This window comes from Ipomoea triloba, chromosome 4, assembly GCF_003576645.1.
Source record: "Ipomoea triloba cultivar NCNSP0323 chromosome 4, ASM357664v1".
Lineage (NCBI taxonomy): Eukaryota > Viridiplantae > Streptophyta > Magnoliopsida > Solanales > Convolvulaceae > Ipomoea > Ipomoea triloba.
In genome coordinates, this window is record NC_044919.1 from 19,746,247 (window position 1) to 19,768,219 (window position 21,973).

At 36.6% G+C, this 21,973-nt stretch overlaps 2 protein-coding genes across 2 annotated transcripts; both read right to left on the minus strand.

Moving 5' to 3' along the window:
• Positions 1 to 3,386: 3,386 nt before the first annotated feature.
• Positions 3,387 to 4,700, minus strand: LOC116015948. Its single transcript, XM_031256114.1, has 2 exons — positions 3,768 to 4,700; positions 3,387 to 3,485 (listed from the first exon to the last, which is right to left on the minus strand). The coding sequence occupies exons 1-2, from the start codon at positions 4,698 to 4,700 to the stop codon at positions 3,387 to 3,389; spliced, it is 1,032 nt and encodes a 343-aa protein (XP_031111974.1).
• Positions 4,701 to 5,251: 551 nt separating this feature from the next.
• Positions 5,252 to 9,321, minus strand: LOC116017462. Its single transcript, XM_031258056.1, has 10 exons — positions 8,701 to 9,321; positions 8,410 to 8,559; positions 8,115 to 8,249; positions 7,911 to 7,964; positions 7,756 to 7,809; positions 7,575 to 7,643; positions 7,281 to 7,415; positions 6,933 to 7,184; positions 6,185 to 6,516; positions 5,252 to 6,104 (listed from the first exon to the last, which is right to left on the minus strand). The coding sequence occupies exons 1-10, from the start codon at positions 9,269 to 9,271 to the stop codon at positions 5,367 to 5,369; spliced, it is 2,490 nt and encodes an 829-aa protein (XP_031113916.1). The 5' UTR covers positions 9,272 to 9,321; the 3' UTR covers positions 5,252 to 5,366.
• Between the last annotated feature and the right edge of the window lie 12,652 nt (positions 9,322 to 21,973).

The window sequence follows — 21,973 nt, forward strand, 5'->3', positions numbered from 1 at the left end:
TTCATGATGTGGGCTATGATGAGGGGAATTTGAAAGGGTGAATAGAACGTTTGATGGGCTGGCAGAAAGAATTGAGATAGTTGAGCGAGAAATTAATAGAAATCAAAATGGTGGAGGGGCTCAAAATAGAGGGCAAAATGGTAGGGAGAATGGTAGTGAGGGAGCTAGTGATGGGGATAATGAGGAAGAAGTTATTAGGAATCCGGAGAGAGGGAGACATAGAGGAGTAAATAGAGTTATAAAGGGTAGTGATGATGACATGGGAAAAATTAAGATGTCTATTCCTAAATTTCAAGGGAAAAATGATCATGAAACTTATTTAGAGTGGGTGAATAAGGTGGAAAGAGTGTTTGAGTGCCATAGGTATTCTGAACAAAAGAGATTGAAATGACTTGTTCTTGAGTTTTCAGATTATGCTACCATTTGGTGGAAAATGTTCCTGCTGACAAAATGAGGAAAGGAGAAGATCCTATTGCATCTTGACGTCAATTTAAGGCTATGTTGAGGAGGCGATTTGTGCCTTCATGGTATCAATGAGAGCTGTAACAGTAGCTTGAGGGATTGGCACAAGGATCATACAGTGTACCTGAGTACGCTCAAGAAATGGATAAGCTCATAACAAAACTTAACATTAACAAGAACTTAGAGCAATCCATGTCACGTTTCCACAGAGGGCTGAATTGGGAAATCAAAGACGATGTTGACAGGCAACACTATGTGGATTATGAGGATTTGGTCCAATTGGCCATCAAGATTGAACGAACACTCAAGAGGAGGAGTTCGCAAGTTCTTCGTGGCGGCACCAGGACAGAAACAATGTGGATGCCAAAGTTGAGTTTAGCAAGCCAAAAGAGTCCCAAGAGCAAAGAGATAAAGGTAAAGAAAAAATTACAAAACCTAGTACTATTAAGTGTTTTAAATGTTAGGGAAGAAGACATCAAAGTGGATCAACAAGTATTTGTTCCAATCAAGATGAGGAAGCATGAAGATGAGATCTTATGTGATGTTGTTCCTATGCAAGCTGCACATTTGCTACTAGGGAGGCCATAGCAGTATGATAGAAAAGTCTTGCATTATGTTTTCCACAATAGATACTCCTTTGGACACCACGGCAGAAAAATCACTCTTACTCTAATGACACCGCAACAAATTTATGAGTACCAACAGAAAGAAATTGAGAAAGGAAAAGAAAAGAGGAAAAACAATGAGAAAAAAATGAAATTTTGAGTGCAGAAGAAATGAGGGAAAAGAAAAAAGAAAAACAAAATTTCTTTTGTAAAAAAATAGAAGTGGTAAAAGTCATTAGAGTGGGAAGGCCTATTTATTTGATACTTTTTAAAGGGCCTAGTGCCGAAACAAATAATCTCGAGCATTTGTCTAAGGCTTTTTCTTCTTTGTTGTAGGAGTATGGAGATATTTTCCCTAATTAAGGAAATCCGTGAGGGGCTACCACCCATGAGAGACAAAGAACACCAAATTGACTTGGTGTCAAAGGCATCATCGCCAAACAGACCACCTTACCGGTGTAGCCTGGAAGAAACTAAAGAGATTCAAAAACAGGTGGTTTGACTACATGAAATGCCAAAGACTATAGTGTTCGACCGTGATGTTAAATTTTTAAGTTACTTTTGAAAAACTTTATGGGGTAAATTGGGAACTGAACTATTATTTTCTGCCACTTGTCATCCTCAAATGGATGGTCAAACAGAGGTGGTGAATTGGTTTTTGGGGTTTTTACTTAGCGCATGTGTTAATAAGAAATTAAGATCTTGGGAGGAAAACATTCCTCATGTTGAATTTGCTTACATCAGACATATGAATATCACTACAGATTTTTCACCCTTTGAAGTGGTGTATGGGTTTAACCCAGTTACTCCTCTTGATCTAACACCTTTTGCAGTTCAAGATTATTGCAATGTGTAGATGGAGCAAAAGAGGCTAAATGGGTCTGTGCCATTTATGAGCAAGTTAGCCGATAGATCAACGACAATGCTTACAAATTAGCTCTTCAGGGTAAGTGTGGTGTTAGCATTACTTTTAATGTTGCTGATCTTTCATCCTTTGATGCAGATCCTGAAGATTCGTGGATGAATCTTCCTAAGAATTAGGAGATGTTGAGGGTAGCAATGGTGGCTAGATTAGAGGTCCACTACATGTTTTGGATGGTCATATATATGATGCGGGATGGAGCTAGGAGGTTTCAGGATGCCGTGAGTGTGCTCATTCAAGCCAATTTTGAAGTTAGACACTCGGATGGGACAATGGCCATGTGATCAATTTAATTGGTATTCAATTAGAGGAAAGATTTGATTAAACTGTCCCATTTTTGTGATCATTGTAGCCTAAAATATCAATAAGGGGCTAGGTTGCAATATGACATTGAATTTCAAGTTACCAAGTTGTTGAAGTTTTGGCGCACCAATAATTGAAGGCCTGTGTGTCAATTAGCTTAATTGCGCGTCTCAAGCTTTATATGGGAAGAAAGAGAACTCTCTGAACTTTAATACAGTGGTTGAGCCGTGCTTTGATTACGGAAGGTGGTCCGAGCTGCACGAGCATGAAGTAAGATAAATAGTCTTGGTAGTTTAGGCCTCCTCTATTTTAGTCTAGACTTATTATTTATTGTTAATCTTTTTCTGTTTCCTATTCAACTTAGTATGCCTAGTCTTTTGCAATTTGTTAGGCCTAATATCTTGGCACAACGTGAAGTAATTTATAACAATGTAACTCGTAGGAAAAATCAGATTATGTATAATTTATTTTTGCAAACAAGTTTGCTCCTCTTTGAGTTCTTCAAGGTTCTTCTGACTTATTAAAGGTAACCATTTGTGGTGTCTAAAACTCCCTCGTATCACCATCATCCAGGTGTGGCCGAGGCCATATATAAAATTAACCAAAAAAAACCTCCATAAACCTTCATAGACCTTCCCCAAACACCCAAACAACCTATCTTCCAAGAACGGCGTGAGGAGTTCGGCTTGCTACTGCAAAACTCAAAGGCTATCAATGGCATGCTTAGACCATGATTCACATCATAAGGTGTTGTCACTATGAGAATAGAGAAATACCATAGCCAAGTATCTCACTAGTCTAGCTTTTCTTTGAAAAAAGGGAGTTTAAAGGAGACGTGAACACTACGTGTTTGATTAATTGCTTCAATTGGTTTAAGTTGCCATGAGAATGAAGCTGCAAACTAATTAAGAACCCAATATCCATGAGAGTGGCATTGGCACCTAGTAGCGTCTCTCTAGTTCCTTTGTCAATTACATGAGCTCTAGCCAAAGACACACTTCAACATCTATTCAAAAATGTTATAGTTCAAGCCCTTTGTTTTACAATTACTTCCTAATTGCCTTAGTTAATTGCTTTATCATTACACTTTGCACTTAGTTGTTTCTTAATATAATGATATCATTCAACTCATTCTTTGAACTAGATTGATTCACTCTTTCAGACGATATCTGGTCTGAGAATATTCTCTTGCACTTCACTCCATTCCATCACAACTTATACTCAACTTTCAACAGGTGTCCAAATACTAGGAAAAACAATTTACTTGAATTTAAATAATACATTTTCTTTTCAAAAAAAAAAACAATAATACATTTTTGTGAATGGAAATTATAATTCAATGCGACGACTCTTAAATTTTTTCCTAAATTGAACACAGCTAGCGATTTTTTTTGAAAACAAAAACCAATCTTAATTAATGAATAAGAGCAGAAATAGAGTTCGGGGGAACCGAGTCCAAAATACAGAGTAGAAACCTGCAAAAAGGCCGAAGCCGCAAGAGTGTGTGCTATGACATTTGCTGATCTAGGGACTAAACCAACCACACTAGACATAAACGAAGCTAATAACAACCTAGAACCCTCAATGGCGTACCCCGCGTGTGATAGGACTGCGGAGTTCGAAGAAAAATACGCCCGGAGCTGTGAACAATTAGTGTAGACCGCAACAGATGGAATACCTCTATCGCGTAGCCATGAAAGAGCCTCCTTTGAAGCCACCGCCTCCGCCATTAATGGTGAAAAGCAGCTCGGAATTGGCCCTGCACAGGCTGCTATGAAGCTTCCAGTCGCGGATACAAGAACGGCTCCAAAAGACGCCTTCAGGGAGGAGGGGCAAAACCGAGCATCGAAGAAGCATCTCGGCACCCCCGTCTGTGAGTGTTCTGGAGCAGTATGGAAGGACGGCAGGGCTGGTGCTCCGAGGGAGGAAGACGAGCCAGAGTCCGAACCAGAGTGGTGACCGCCGTGAACCTCCTTCCACGCATGGAGAGCTGCAAACGCTGATGTGGTGACCTTCGCTGGTTGTGGCAGGAATCCCTCCCATACAGCTGAATTCCGCGCCTTCCATAGATGATAAAGCACCGCCACGACCGCACCAACTTCCCCTTCAGATAAATCATGGAGAACGGATGAGAACCACATGTCAAAAGAAATTCCAACAATAGATGGGATGGGCAGGTTGGAAACATTCCAAACACGTTGTGAGAACTCACACCCAACTAATGCATGCATAACACTCTCATGAGAAAGACCACACTTAGGACATGCAAGATCAACATCTACCCTTCTTAAATGTAAATTGGTAGTAACCGGGAAGGTACCACCTAGGGCCTTCCAAAGAAAGGTCTTCCATTTGAGAGGCACTTTAATTTTCCATATTGAAATCCACTGTTCAAAATCTCCTCCCATGCCAGAATAATCACCCAGGATCGCTCTATAGCCACATTTCACTGTATAACATCCCTTTGGTCACCATGCCAGAACCACGAATCCTCATATTCAGGAGAGATAGGGATCCTTCTAATATGTAGAACATCATCAGGGCTAAAGATATCATTCAGAATAGGGATGTCCCACATATTGGTGTTCTCATCAATCAATCCAGACACATATGATCCACTAAGTTGCTGAGGCATGGGTGTCTGTATTAACGGATTCGGACCATCCGGGAGCCAGACCCCAAATCAGAGTAGATTTCCATGGGCAGCCATAATACTACGCCAGCAAAAACTAGGGCAATTACCAACAGTAGCATCAATAAATGAGGTCTTTGGGTAGTACGTTGCTTTAGCAGCTAGTGATTAATTCTTTATTAAAATTGAACAAAAAAATTAATATGGTAAACAAATTGGTCAAAGGCTTTGTTATTGTTATTTTTGTGACATTTAATCTTAACAAATTTCGGAGGTAGCCAAGTTGGTAATTTGATTTAAAAATTTGTCAAATATTATAATAGGTCATACTGGAACTCATCAGTACATGTATATGACAATTAAGTAAAAAGAAAACAGTACGTACAAATGAAACAAGAACTCCCACCGAACAGGGACGGGTATTAATCAATCAACATATCGATCAAGATTTGACAAACCTTGATTCTGCCTGGGAAATAAATTTTTGAAGATCATGGAGAACTACACGGAAAGCTTGATTCTTTGGAGTGAAAGAAATATCGAGCAAAGGTTTGTCCTTGAGGTGCTTGGTGGCATATGAGACTTTGAAGCTGCGGAAATGAACAGATTGGAAGATTGACCTGAAGAGATCCATGTATAGTGGGAGTTGATTCAAGGCAAAAAGTGTGACAGGCAAGCATGTGAGGATGTATATTGGAAAAGCCGCGACTTTGATATGATCGGTGAGGAGGAAGAAATGGCCAGCGCAGAAGGAGATCAAGATGGCAGCGATTGAGGTGAAAAGACAGTTGAGTCCAAGCAGCAGCTTCCTGGGGAGATTGTTCTTGAAATCCTTTTGTTGGCAGCGGGAGGTGAGGATTGCGAGGAAGAAGACGAGGGCGGTGACTGAGAAGCCCAGAGCTATGAGTGATGAGACTGCGAATGCATCAAAGGCGGGCTGGCCTTTAAGAATGGGACTGCCAGTCTTATCATCCACCCCTCCAGGGATGGTTGCAGATGTAGCAAATGCCACAGTTGCAATCAGCGCAGCAATGACAGAGCAGGAGTTGGAAGTGGTGACCAGCCATTTGGTGCCGCTTTTGGTAAGATCAGCATGTGTCTCTTTGAACACTTCCTCTGGAACCTGTCCTTTGTTGTTGAAACGAACATAGGATTCTCGTGCCATGTGTCCCTTCACGTACTGCATTCATTCATTCATTCATTATATATATATGATATTAACAATGCCCATATATAATACATATAATGTTACATATATACCTTGTACCATTTCAATTCTCCTTGCAACTGCAATGCAGCACCAGGCATGCGCCAATTCTGCTGACCATTGTACATTGCAGCAAGGTGCACTGCACTGTTTCCCTCGTTATCCACTTGATAATACACAAATTCTGGTAGTGATTTTTTCTTCTCTACCAGGAAATCATAAACCGCGGTTTGCCTGTTCTCTATAGCTAGAAGTAAGACGTTCTTCTCATTGGCATCCACATCTTGAATGGCAACTGGGAATGTTTCAAGTATTTTCTCTACAATCTCCTTAATTCCAACCCTAGCTGCTGCTAATAAAGGTGTCTCCTTGTTCTCGTTTGTGTCTGTATGTGCCCAACTTCAAAGTTGCATCAGCTGGATGGGAATATATATAGAAGAATAAAGGGTTTCCATATAAATATATATATATATATATGAGATCATATGAGAACCAACTTCCCATTATTCCATGAGAATTAGTCTTGTGCATTGAAAAAGTAGATTTATGAATGAGTAATTTGGGTAATTAAAAACGGCTTGTGTGCATAGGGAGTATTTTGATGTGTGCAGATTAAGCGGACATGCTTAATTCTCCCAATTAAACTGATCAATAGATATATTTTAATGCACCAAATTAGTTCTCATGAACTCATGGAGGTTGGTTCTCATAGGAACATCATATATATATATATATATATATATAATTAAACTATATATGCATGCATGCATGAAGAAAATTGAGTATACATCAAGTCTTTACCAAATTCATTCTCATTTTTCTTCATAATGGTTTCAGACTTTGTACAATTGGTTGAAGTTGGTGATTCATCTATTGTGGGTGGGGTGCTTGGTGGTTCAATTCCAGTAGATTCTCTTGCAGCATCTTCTTGAGGTCTCCCCCCAGTATACTGGTACTTGTAGCTAGATTCTTTCTCAATCAGTTCATTCATAATCTGGACTGCCCATGTGTTCATTTCCTTCTTGTCCTTAATTTTCCTTATCCTTCCAAATCCTGCATATATATATATATCACATCCAGTTTAGAATGAAGGAAGGAAGGAAACCAAATCATTCAAAAACTCAAACATTCAAATCAAACTACACTGACCGATTCCCAATATAATTAACACAACCTTCATCAGAAGCTTGAAAAGCATAACAGTTGTGGTGTAATTTTCTGGCAATGTGCCTTGAGTTCTTCGTGTTGATATTTGACAGAATCTGACTTTGTGCTCTGCTGCCTCTGTACATTTGAAGTTACCAGAAACTTCAAATAATAATTTCTTAGGAATGATATTGCCGGGACATTATTATTATTATTTTTATTATTATTATTGTCTCTAACGTAACCCACCATGAATGCAGCAGGGATAGATCAGATGAGATAGTGTTAATTAATTACCTCCAGTTTTCCAGCTTTCTTGTTCTGTGGGATCATTTTTATTTGCATTTGTTTCCCTACTAGCATTACCTATTCCAATAACAATTAAGTACGTAAAAAGAGAAGAATCTTGATCGATCAGGAACTATGATCATGTATTTCCCTAATTAAATTAAAACACAAGCTGGAAACTTCTACCCACCTTCTTCTGGATCATTTTGATCCGCAAATGTTCTGCTACAGGAACTACCTATTCCTGCAACAAATGTTAAATGGAAAAACATGCATGGTTAGAACAAACCGTACCAAAAGTTGTTTTCTGGGGAAATCAAATTAAATATGCATGCATGGTTGTACCTTGACATTTTCTTTCTTTTCTCTCTTGACGAGCATTTTGATTTTCACATTCTCCTTTAGAATCAGACAGTAGTAGTATTCAGATAGTGCATGAAATTAAAACAGACAAGTCATCGTGCTTAGAGCTGCTACTCTGCTACTAATGCATATAAATCTCAAGTAAAAGAAGACGACATTATATGTAAACATGCATTCTGTACCCACCAAAAAGCCTGGAAATGCATTCCCAGACAAACTTGAAGAGTTCCACTAGTGTCCACCAGTTTGCTGGGAAGTTTTTAAGAATTTCATCATCCTCAGCAGATTGTTTTGCCCTTTTTAGGCTTCTAACTGTAGCACCTAGCGAGACAAATTAAATGAATAGACAGAAAAACAATACTTAATTAGCTTGTAGACACATCAAAGTGTATATATATATAAGCAAATAAAATAAAAAGAAAGAAATCATATATATGTATGTATGTATGTCCAAATAAAATAATGTTGTATAGATTTGTACTATGGTAGATGATGAGATCAACAGATCCTAGATAACTGCTGCTTTTGAATGCATGTGGTTTTCTGGCTAGAATATGTAGAGGAGATATCCCATCCTCATTGACATAATTGCCAAGTTCTGGAAGTTCACTGATTATCTCGAATGCCATTTCTGTTCAAGTAATTAAATTCAGGAGGAAGGTGTTACATTAGTTAATTTCTGCAATTTTTAGAGAGCTGAGAAAATAAAAGACAATGAAAGAAGCATGCAAGAGTAGGTGTTGTTAAGAAAGATGGAAATAGTGACACACACCAAAGTACTCTCCAGAGAGAGCTGAGTGCAGAATAGTATCCCCATTTTCCTGTCTACAAATATCAATTGGATTGTGGTTTTCCTTCTTGAACACTGTGAGCAGGAACTGAAAAGCCTCCATCTTGCCACGATGCGCCGCCAAGAACAATGGTGTCTCCTTCTTAAAGTTGCGATCTCTGATCAGCTCGTACGCTTTGCCTTGTTTTTGAGCTCTGGAGAGAATATGTGTGCAGATTTCAGTGTTTCCAAGGCGAGCAGCAAGGTGAAGAGGAGTGTCACCTCTGTCATTCTGCAATTTTAACACTCTCAATGCCTCATCATCATCTTCTAAGATATCCACCATGTCCTTGATATGCTGCAGAAGGTTTTTGGAGCCTGGGTGGTAACAGTTGATGAGAATGTGGAGAACGGTGTCTCCTGATTTTGTGATTTTTGCCTCCCAAGCAATCACTCCAGAGCGGTGGTATATGGATGAAACTCTCTCCCATTGTTGCTTCATGCACGCTTCAAACAATGTGTTCTTCATCAATATTTCTTTTTCTTTTGTTTCCATTTCTGAGGTGATCATCATTTGTTCCGGTAGATAGACCCTTGTGTATGTGTGCAGTGTGTGCGTAAAGATCCAAGCACAAATTAATTAAAGAGCCTATAACTGGCATGCACCATTCTAATAGATCAGATATAAATAAATAAATGCATCTTCACATCCTGTACGTTAGTTGTGAATCTGTTTTTTGTAGTTATCTTTCAAGGAAAATAGTAAAGAACTCTTAGATTTTTTTATTTTTTTTAATTTACCTTACCCCAAAGCCCCTGCTCGAAAAGGTATATCACAAGTCATCCCATCATTGCTCTCAAGTTCCTATCCTTGCTATACACTTTGGACACAAGAGGTTGAGTAAAACTACATATTCCCACATTTTACTCTATTTTCAACTCCATGCTTATATATTATCCTTTGATTCATTCAAAAGATTATGGGTCACAGTTTCTACTACTTTTATTTTCATCATCCTCTAATAAAATTAAAACACATGGCGAGAGTTTTAGTCCTTTAAAGTCCATTTATCATTTTCCTTTATTTTTTAGTATATTGTATGAGGATTGGATGGATTTGAGTGAAGTGGCTGCTTCCTTAATTACATCCTAGAAGCAATAATATAATTTAGTTAAAAGAAATGCATTGGCTCTCTTAGTTGTTCCTTTTATTTTCTTCTCACTTTCTTACATCCTAGAATATACAATATAATTTAGTTAAAAGAAATGCATTGGCTCTCTTTAGTTCCGATTCTTTTCTTTTCTTTTGACTAAAGGAAGTAATATGTTCTCTGTAATTAAGTAATATAATATTCCTTTTGGGTAATTGTATCTGTCCCTATACCTTTAATTAATTTTTTTAAAGTAAAGTTCTATTTCATTGATTAAACCAAATTGGAGGCAAGTACAATATGAATATGAATAAAATCAGGTGGAGACAATGTCTACTACTTCTGAAAATTAGACAAAAAATACGTACGTAGCTCTAGTAAGTGAGTGAGTTACTTTATTCACAGATCTCCTAATAAACATTATTTGTGAGTTTATTCAAAGCACTAACCAAAACCTTGCGGTCCTGAATAATTATTTTGAACATTGATAAGTTTGTAATACTACAATGAATTGACTGCACAACAATCTTGGAATCCATCTCAAAGATAATATTTGTCATTCTTTTATGTTTCGAGTTGAGTAATACTACACATACTCTCACTTTCTATTTCATTTTCTACTCTTTGCTCAATTACATGACACACTTTGATTCATCAAAAGAAAATGCTTGCCAGAATTATTATTATTAATTTTCTTTTCCGTCTGATTAATAAATCATAGTGTGAGTTTTACTCTGATCCCTTGCTTTATTGGAGTCCATTTATCATTTTCTTTAGCTCTGTTTGGTAAATGGTTGTTAGCTGATTGGGTTAGAGAGTATAATTAGTTGATAACATTAACTGATTGTAGTAAAGTGTTTGATAAATTAGTTGTTAGTTAATAGTTGTTTGGCATAATTTTTTTTCTCAAAAAACTAATTGAAAAAGTTGCTTTGAACAATTTTTTGAATTTTAGCATTTTGAAATTACGAAAAGTTGATTAATCAAACACTTATATTGATTTTTTAACAAAGTCAAATAGGTGATTGTGGTCAAATAAGTCAAAATTAACTGATAAGTTAATTATTTTACCAAACAGGGAGTTTATTTATGTTTTACCCGGCTTAGGGCCTCAAGTAAGGAGAGACCTTCCACCATTTAATTTGAGAATGAATTTCTACAATAACTTGAAGAAAAATATTATGGAGATCTAAATGTTGAATTGTGGATGATAAATATTACTCTCTCTGTCCCATTTTACCTGTCATATTTACTATTCATGGGTCAAATCAACTTTTTCTTCATTACTTATTTTCTTTAGTAATTTTTTATTATTTTTAAATTTATTTTTTTTGTGTTTAATAGTACTTTTAATGTAGTTTCTAAATATATAAATTTTATATATTAATGTTAAATTTAATATTATAAAAAATTGGATTAAAAATAACTTCAGTCAAGTCTCGTTAAACGAATCAGACAACCAAAATGGGACGGAGATAGTAAATAATAAAGGTACTTTTAATCTTTCAATAACTTCTTGTTGGTCTGTGGTAGGTCGTACATGCAGATGATTCTTTTGCTTTATGAAGTGAAGGGTTGGTAGTATATTAGTATTTCTTAACTACTTGTGTTTTCATAATTTCATCACACGCTTTTAATTTGTGTATTAATTTTTTGGGCTATGCTTAACGAATAGTTTGTTTTTGGTATCTTTATTCTTCTCAATTTGATTTATTATTTATTCCTAGTAGTTGTGGTTGGAGTTGCACCAAAGGAAAGAATATAATCAGTACATGCAATGTGTAAAAGCTTGAAGGAAAGTAACTTAGACAGTTTTGTTTTTTTAATCAAACAAGAGCTTTATTAAACCAATCTACAAACAACCAAACTAAAAAAATCCAACAAAAAAGAAGCCCGTATTGTAGCAAGTAAAGAGTCAAAAGAATGAAAAATTATAGGACCCGAGCTAAACATGCCGCAAGTTGCCAACGCATCTGCTACCGAACACCACCAAAAATCGTAGAATTATAAGTTGTCCAGAGAATATCGGAAGCAACCGATGGTAAAAACCCATTGTCCCGAAGATGCTACAAGCCACCAAGCATGGCATATAGAACGCACTGAACTGACGATGTTAAGGACAGAACAGGCAGTGCTCCAAGGCTGCACTAGCACTCCAACAAAATGGGCACACCGAAGGGAGATTCACTCTAAAACGATGAAGCTTGTCTTGGAAAGGAAGAAAGCCATGCACCAATTCCCACATGAAGACCGATAACTTCATAGGAAACCCTTTAATCCAAATGCACTAGGAAGACAAATAACTAACTGCTTTCGGCCTAAAAACCTTGTAAGCAGAAGATAATGTAAAATTGCCCGGCAATGAAGAACACCATATGATCCCCTCCTTCAAAACAAGCCAATGCAACTAAGTAGAATCCGAGATATGTAGCAAACATCTCCAAACATTAGAATTAGTTGCTTGTTGGGAAACATTTAAAGGCAAAGGCATTTATTAAAGTTTGTCTTATTTTGTTGTACCACATTACTTTGATAACTCATCTTTTCTTTCTTATATACCTCAACACTTTAACAAACCAGAATGTGGCATTGTTTTGTTCTCTATTATCTCACATTTTTCTCTTCATTTGTGGCTGGTAGAGATGTAGGTGGTTATAGCTAGCAGTATATATATTGTCTTCCTCTATGCTTCTAAAGACACCAATTTTCCATTCGTCTACCTACTTTTTCCTGACCAAGCATGCACGTTATATACAGATTCTAACCTGTTGTTCTGTGTAACCTTTGGAGAGCATACATTATTACGATTACCCTGGTCGTTAAATGCTTTTAAGGTAGTGTTCCTACAACACGATACAGAACTATTCTAGTTTTTCTTTCGTCAAAACACACATGCTAGCCCACAAAAATTCGTACTAGCAGCACTACATTGTTCCTCTTCTTTCAAGTTCGTGTTTGTCAACCTATTGAACAAAATTTAAAAGCATTATGGGTACAAAATCAGATCTATAGAAACTTGAATTTTTAGTCCATTATAAAAATTCCCATATTTTACATCTAATTATCACCAAGTTAGGGAGGAGAAAAATACTAAATGGAGAGTTTCCTATCTCTCAAAATATCCACCTAAATGAATTTTTTAGCTCTTAAAATATCCACCGAAAGAGAATTTCATAGCTCCCCAAATAATCATTAAAAGAGTTATCACGCTTTACAAATAACTATCACAGAGAATTTTCAAGCTCTCTAAAATATCCACCAAAGAGAATTTTCAAGCTCTCAAAAGTATCCACCAAAGAGAGTTTTTAAGCTCTCAAAATAATTACCAAAAGGAGAGTCTTCCAAAAATAAACTTATTAAAATTTCTCATATAGTCATCAATACTTATTATATATAGCATCGAGGATGAGTGGATACCAAATGGAGAATTTTCAAGCTTTCAAAATAACAACCAAACCAAAACCAACTAGACGAACCTTCAAACCTGTGGCCAAACCAATAGGAGTGTTTTCCCAGCACTCACCAACTTAAAATAATCAAAATCAACTGAACAATTCGGTGACCAAACCAATAGGAGAGTACAAAACCACCAGATAGCACCATCGTCCAATACAAAATATATAACTATAGCCTTCAAACTTCACACCATATATATATAACCTTTAAACCAATAAAACGCATTCAACTTAACACCTTAGCTCTATAACCTTTAAAGCAATTATCATGCCATATACGAAATATTTACACCATATACAATATACTAATATCTTTATGAGCATAATATGACACAATATGTTGTGTATTAAACAACAACTAATCTATTTCAGGTAGAAAATTCATACGCTTAAGTTACAAAATTGCATAACATGAGACACAAAAATGCATAACACAAGACACATACATATGTTTTAATTTATATTTACTTTAGTTCAGGTACAGAATCAATATTTTTAAGGTACAGAATTGCATATGACACAAAAATGCATGTTATATTTAATTTATTTAGTAATTAAGAAATAGTCAATAGTGTGACTGTGTGACTGCAGTTACAGGCTACGACTACCCGACATTGTTTGTCTCTTTTTCTTCTTCTGTTGTTTTCTTTTTTAATCAAGAAATATCAAAGAATATTATGTGACAAATAAAAATGTGGGATGTTGGAGTAAACAAATTTGTACGGATGAAAGTGGTTAGCATCCTCGAGTTTGTCAAACTATATATCTTGAACTTGACCTAGAGTCTCTCTCTTTATATGTGTGGAGAAGTTACTTAAATTGGAATCGTTGAACTTTAAAAATATTTTAGATTTTTGATATTGGATATCTTGTTACTATTTTAATTAGACTTTGTAATGATTAACTATTTATTACTAGTTTAGTACATTTATTTTAAAATTTTATTTATTACTGTTATAAATGAGAACTGTAAATTGTATTGACAGATTACAAGAGTACATGCATAGTGATATATATACTAGGAGAGTCATAGAAAGACTAGGATAGGGATCGGAGACTAGGATGAGTAATCATAATTTGACTCAAATACATAGAGTCCTAATAATCCCCTAAACACATGGTATACTAGTTCTAGGACAGAATAAGTTAATATGCAAAATATATATAGTTCAAAAAATTGTATATATATAATCAAAATATATATAACACAAATGATGGGATATATATATTTACGGAAAAATGATCCCAACACTACTAGTACCAAACTAGTACAAGGATTTAATTTTATAGAAAAATTAATCCCACCACAATTTGGTTGAAACTTAAACAGAATACATATAAATATATATATATATATATATAAATATATATATATATATATATATATATATATATATATATATATATATATATATATATATATAAGGGATTTAAATTTTAAGAATTAATCTCACGTACCAAGAAAAAGAGAAGGAGAAGCGAAGGATCCAAGTCGAGCGAAACAATCTTTCATTAAATTAAAATAGATTCCGTACCTCCTGAGGGTGCTAGGAGCGTTGTGCTATCGGTCTCCCAAGATAAAATGGATCAACGGAACTATAGTCTTGAGCACTTAAACTATAGCCCTTCAGCAAACTAGAACAACTGGCTTAAACACAAGCTTTTCAGAAATGAATGGGCAGAGTTTTGGGAGAGAGTGACAACGTTTTTGGAGTGAAAATTTTTGATTTTTCTTGGCTTCTAAATGGCATTAATCTGATAACAAAATCAGTCAAATAACCCCCGTAACTGCAGACTGATGAAGTATAAATGGGAGTGAAAATATGGGTGTGTTATGTCATTCCGCTAAGGATTGGGGTTATGGCACGTGATTGTATGAATTACCAAGCACTAGAGTATGTGAATTTAATAGAATCCAAACAACTAAAACTGAAAGATGTGAATTAAAATAAAGCAATTGACTAAGGTGTAAACTGTATGATAGAGGTATGGACCAGATTAGGGGGATTGTAACCTTGATGTTCTAACAAACTCAAAATTAGGGAAAGAATGATTAACCTAGGGATTTATGGGCAATGCACAAAAGAATTCAACTCCGCTACTTTCGTAATCAAAAAGTCGAATTAGGCTGCAATTGTCCCACTGTCGTGATGCATCAATTATAACCTTAAGCACCTAAGCATTATAACTTGTAAGCCCCCAAAATTACCTCTATTTTCATAGTAGGAAAATTAGGTTGAAATTGGTAAGGCTCGAGGTCTCTATCCAACTTTCGTTGTAATGAATCCCTCTCCCAGACTAGCAATTAATTGTGACCACCAATCAAAAACAAGTAGAAAGAAATCCCCAAAACAACATAAACCCTGGGTAAAGATTCAATCCCTTTATGCAATTATCATAAATTGAACATCAAGATTAACACCCTAATCCAAACCCATAAACAAATTACTCACGCATGATTGAAGTAAATAAAACAAAGCAATAATTAATAACCATAAACATTGCAAGAAATCTGAGAAGAAAGTAAATAAAGGATTAAGAGAACTTAACTGATAAAGAACAAATCCAACTTCAATCCAAGATTCCAAGCTTGAAATTAAATAATCTAATATAAAACTAATCTAAACTATGCTAGGGAAATATAAAGAGAATAAACTAAAACTAACTAGGGTTTTGAACTCTGTAAGGAAACTCCTTAAATTGTAGAGAATATGTAGAATATATAGGAGATAGATGGGTCTTGGCCCATGAGACAACTTCCAATTCTTTTCCAATTCTTATTCTTGTTTCCTATTCTTTCTTGGTAATTTCCTTTTCTTTCCAAACTTGTCCAAATTGCTCCAAAATTCTTCCTTTTCTGCTCCTTGTGGATAATTCAACTCTTGGGATAATATAACACACAAACAATTTGGTTGAGATTATGATTCAGTTGATATTCCGTTATAGACTTGTTGTCTTGTGCAATTCTGTTGGATATTGGTATTACTTGGAAAGTCCTTGGTTTATTGCTTATTCAGCGTGTTGTTGTTGAGTATCCGTTTTAACTAAAGAACAGTTCGTTGCTGTGTATATTCTATATGGGTGCGTAAACCTATTTACAACTTACTATATATGTATGTTTCTCACTAGTGTGAGTGGTGGTTGCTTAGCAGTCTTTTGCTAATGGTTTCTTACATGTTTTCCAGGTATGGAGTAAGTCTAAGCGAGAGCGCGTTAGAGCTTTATCGTTATGAGGCCTGCTTAGACTAATTTATGTTTGTTTAGACTTGGGTTTTTGGGCCTGTGTGCCTATGTTAGATTATATACCTTTGACTGGTTTGTTGTTATGACGTTTTGAGGATTTATGGTTTATTTAGTTTCAATTTTTGGATAGCCTGTGCATCTAGCATGTGTTTTTCTTACCTAGATGTGGCATGATACCCCTTAAGTTATAAATCGCTTCCGCTATGTTGTGTTTGATAGTTGAGATAGGCAGCTTTTATGTGTAAAGTTTAGCTATCTCAGCTTGTGAAAAGTTGAGGTGTCGCATTAGATTATACGTATCACACTCTAACATGTACATTAGAAAATCTGGACTAAAGGATTTTTCAATTCTTGTTCTCTTACTACGTCTAGCTTTGAACTACGGTTCTCTTTTAGACCCTCCAACCTCAGCTACGCCGAGTGTTCATTTCAATGTGCTAGGTTCTTTATTGAACCTTCACAGAAATACATCTTTAAAAAATGATGAATTTCTTGATTCAATTTATCGTGCTTTTATGTATGCCCTGAAAGTAAGACTCGGGTACAAAGAACCAATAAACACATTTGGCAAGCTGCCCACACATTTCAGGTATTAGAAGGATAACTCCTACCTATCCACAACTTTTAAGGTGCCTTAGCTAGTTTGTTGCGGGAAATCTTAATTAAAATGTATCTGAATGTCCAAAATATTGCATCACCGCACATACTTGAGGTAGGGCCGAAGTTATCAACGTCTTGATATTCATGTTCAGCAACATCGTTCGATTGAAGTGAACACCGTGCCATACGCTCGAGTATGGTACCAACACTTGTGCAAAAATCACCAATAAGTGTTTCATATTCACCACATCGATCGCTTTTAACCGCATTAATTTCACAATTAATTTGATTTTCTACTTTATTCTTTTAAAGAATAAATATGTGCTACAAATTAACACATCTCGTAGGTGTAAACAAATTACCACTTACAAATCTATTCGAAATCGACCGAAAGGCCAAAGCACGAATCGGTGCATCGTCGACATTTAGCACCATTCGGTGCTCAAGTCACATAGCACCACTAGGTGCTATTAACTAAATAGCCGATAACACCATAACGAGTGCTTTAAGGCATAGTTCTTAATTAACACTTCAAAGTGCTAATTTAATTTTTGGATGTTCAGTAGCACTACATTTAGTGCTTAAACAATGCTAAATTTAATTAGCAATTTTTCATTAAGCTCAAGCTTAATTTTTACGTCTTAACATTTCTTCATTTGTCTTAAATTTAATTTCATACTAGTATAATTTGGAATTTCGATCAAGTTAATTTTAACACAATTAACAAGATCAAGTCAACCAAATTTTCCAACTAGTTGAATCAAGCTTATATAATCATAGTAAGAATATTATTAAAAATATTCAATACATTTGGTGTTTGGAATCCTGTGAATTTCTTGGGGTTATAGCCTTATTTGATGGTCTGTGAACCTTTATTTGTGGATTATTGGACTTGTGTTCATTATCCTTTGTGTTTAGATGAGTATGAGTAATTCTTGTTATGGATTCCATGATTTATTGGCTTCTGAGATGTGTTATCTGTGTATTCTGAGCATGATTTGTATTCTGGAATGATTCATCGTGTATTTTGTTCCGATTCTGGAATCTGTGCGTTTGGGGTGCACTTACGGTGCACACTGGCGGTATAATGTGTCCCGCTAGTGTGTTTCGCAAGTGTAAGGGTAGATGGTTGTGGCGGGGATATGTGATCCGTTGGTCTCCTCTGTGTCTTCTTGCGGTGCAGTCCAGCGGGCCAGGGTGCTCCGCTGCTGCGTTCCGCCAGTTCAATTGTGATTCTGATCCAGTGTCTGTTTTGAGGTCCCTGAACTCTGTTTGATTCCTTTTGATTCTAGAATGTGTACTGAGCATCTTGTTGAGTATTCCACATTGATTCTTGAGTATTTATTCATGATCTTTGGGCATTTATCTTGACTTGTTGAGTTAGTATCTTTGGTTAAATCCTTGGTTATTACTCTGAGTATGTGCTGTGTTCATATTGTGAGATGAACACTGTTGGTGGGTGATTCTTGTGGGCGAATCTGAGTTGGTATGTGGAGACCTTGAGTCCTTATGAGCATTTCTTATCTTGTTGGATCTTTGGTAATCTTGGGTTTTAGTTGGTGGAATTATGGTGTATTTGTATATGGGTTGTGAGAGGAATGGTATGGGCATCATTTGCCTCAAAGTTGGGCTTTTGCCTTTGTGATAATGGGCTTCGTTTGCCTCCGTGATTGGGGCTCGTATGCCTCTGTAGTTGGGCTATTTGCCTCCGTGTTGTGATATGGATATGGTGGTTGGTCTTATGGTTATTATTGTGATTTGGGGGTGGTGGTTTGGTGCTTATCTTTGGTATAGTGGTTTGATTGGTCTTTGTGGTTGCTGGGTTGAGATTATACCTCGGTTGGTATCTGTTATTCCTTGATATGTCGGGTTGGTTGTGTAACACCCTACTTTTTCCACATAAGAAAATACGGGTAAATAAATTTTGAATGAACATAAATCTTACCTCAAAATCCAAAAATCAACATCATGAACCACCTAAAATTGAAGGGTCAAAAAGAAGGAAAAGTTTTATTTTTATTTTTTTTTTAATTTTTTTTATAAGAATGGAGGAAGATTTCGGCCCAGGGGAAAAGAAAGAAAGAAGAAGGTGAAATATATACAAGGGTCAGGAACAAGGTATAAATCATCTTCATCACCTTAATTGATTTTTAAGAAAGAATAGGGAAATTGATCTTTGATTTGCAATTTGATTTGTAACTCCTAAGATATTCCAATCAATCACAATTATTCTATCAATAACTAATAAGATATAAAAATATATATACTACAATATACTAGTACGTCAATATACTACAATATATATATATTATATATATGATTTTTAAAAATAAATTTGTCTTTGCCCAAATTTGAAATAAGGACCTCTCACAGAAATACTAAAGCTTAGTCCATCAAGTCAAATCAATTCTTGTGAATCATTTTCGAAATAAATATATATATACATATACGTTCGAAAATATGTTTTGTCATAAATAAAAATTTCTAAAAATTCTTTTGGGCAACATAAATATTTTTAAAATAATATTAATATTTTCTTTTAAAATACTTACAAAATTCCGGGGTGTTACAGGTTGGTTCCTTTGTGATTATTCTGTTGGATTTATGATTCATTTGGTATCTTGATTATAGACTCGTTGTCTTGTACATTCGTTACATGTTGTTGGATTCGTTTGGAGAGTCCTTGGTTTGGGATTCATTCAGCTTATTGTTGTTGAGTCTCTGATTTAAATAAATAATAGTTCATTGGTGCGTATATTCTATACGTGTGTGTAAACCTATTTACAAACTCTACTATATATTATGTATCTTCTCACGAGTGTGAGTGGTTGGTTTCTTAGCATTCTTTTGCTAATGGTTTTCTAAACTCTTTTCCAAGTATGCCCTAGTCTGAGCTGAGAGCGCAATAGAGCTAGTCTTCTATTTTGCTATGCTTAGACTAGTTTTTGTAGTAGACTGTTGAGCCTGTGAGCCTTAGAGATGGATTATGTATTGACGTTTACCTTTGTCTTTACCTTTTTGGGATTGATGTTTATGGATTTTTAGCCTGTGCACCTAGGATGGATTGAACCTAGGTGTGGCATGACACCCTTTAAGGTTTTGAATGCTTCCACTATGTTATGGTTAGTTTATGAGATTATAGCTTTTGTGTTTAAGTTATGCCTATCTCAGCGAAAAGAAAGTTGAGGTGTTACACTATGATATACTACGTATTTCTCACGAGTGTGAGTGGTTGATTACTTAGCATTTCTTTGTTAATGTTTTCCTAAATTGTTTTCTAGGTATGGAGTATATTGAGCCGAGAGCGCGCTAGAGATAGATCTAGTTCGTTCTATGCTTAGTCTAGTGGACTGTTTAGATGTTTTCCAGGCATGTGTGCCTTAGATTATGTTTTATGTATTGACTATTTCAGTTGTGTTTCCTTATGGATTAGTATTGTGGATTCTTAGCCTATGCATCTAGGTTCGGATTTGCCTAGATGTGGCATGACACCCTTTTGAGTATTAGTATGCTTCCGCTTTATTATGTTGTTAGTCCTGAGATTGCTAGCTTTTATATTCAGTTTATGCCTATCTCAGCGTGAAATTTTAGGGGTGTCAGAGTTGGTATAAGAGCCTGTGTTGAGGTCTAAGAAGTTAAGGTAAAAACGTGACTCCTAGGATGTGTGAGAACTAGGACTCATTTTAATTACCTGTCTCTTACTTGTACTTGCTTTGCTTAGATTATTTGTTTTTGTTTTGGCCGTGTTCTTAATTTTAATTGCGCGAATTGGGAAAGCTGACCGTAGCGTAACGTATACCTTCCTGCCGCGATCATGGTGTTGACCAGGAGACGTGAGGAAGTTCCTGACATTCTGCTTGTTGAGCAACTGATGCAGAATCTCCAGCAGCTGACGCAGATCACGTAGTTCTTAGGGAACGCGATTGTTCAGAACAATCAACGCGTGCAACCGGACTTAGTCCAGAGAGTGGCAGGGCAGCCCCCACCCTTCTTCGCAGGACAGGAGGATCCAGTGGTACTCGAGGAGTGGATTCACTCCTTTGACAAGATTCTAGAGGTGGTAGAGTGCCAGGAGGGGCGACGTATCAAGATGGCCAGCTTCTACTTGCAGCAGGAGGCCGACCTCAGGTGGGTCCAAGAGGGCTCGGTGATGAGGCAGGAACCCGACTTCGGGTGAGAGACCTTCAAGGATAAGATGTGCGCTCGATTTTACCCCGCGCACGTGAAAGCGACTATGTAGGAGGAGTTCTTGCATTTCAAGCAAGGCTCTCGGTCAGTGCAAGATTATCATAAGCGTTTCCTTGAGTTTGCTCGTTTTGCCCCTGTGTTGGTTCCGACGGAGGAAAGCAAGATTGAAAGGTTCGTGGCCGGACTGAACTTAGACACCCATATGGCATTGGTTGTATTCAAGTTCCGTACGCTGAGTGAAGCCTATAACAGCGCGATGGACCACTACCAGGTGTTGACCATCCAACGAGGAGTGAATGACCGACCTAAGAGACCTAGGGAGGGTAGTGCGTCAGACTCTAAGAGGCATAGGCCTGTCGGCTCTAGTTCGGTGGGTAGTTTTTAGAGGAGTGGCGCGAGTAATGGAGGCATGTCTCACCTTGGAATGGGGCAATGGCCTAGGAGTGACGAAGGTAGAGAGCGGCATTTTCACTGCAGGAGGTGCGAGAGAGACCATCCTGGGAGAGATTGCGGAGGGCATTTGGTTGAGTATTTCAATTGCGGTCAAAGGGAACATAGGGCGTTCGAGTGCACATCCAGGAAGGAAGGACCATCCACCCTAGGCTAGGTGCGTCCCCAGGGGTGCAGACTTCGACTCGA

Bases quoted from the DNA above. Each gene is read 5' to 3' on its own strand.
- LOC116015948 (XM_031256114.1), bottom strand. From the start codon at position 4,700: ATGGGAGGAGATTTTGAACAGTGGATTTCAATATGGAAAATTAAAGTG. The intron at 3,486-3,767 runs GTTTCTACTCTG...AATGGAGTGAAG, and splicing joins CGGCTTCGGCCTTTTTGCAG to TGCAAGAGAATATTCTCAGA.
- LOC116017462 (XM_031258056.1), bottom strand. From the start codon at position 9,271: ATGATGATCACCTCAGAAATGGAAACAAAAGAAAAAGAAATATTGATG. The intron at 8,250-8,409 runs GTACAAATCTAT...TTGTCTCGCTAG, and splicing joins TGATCTCATCATCTACCATA to GTGCTACAGTTAGAAGCCTA. The intron at 7,644-7,755 runs GTGGGTAGAAGT...TTATTGGAATAG, and splicing joins TCAAAATGATCCAGAAGAAG to GTAATGCTAGTAGGGAAACA.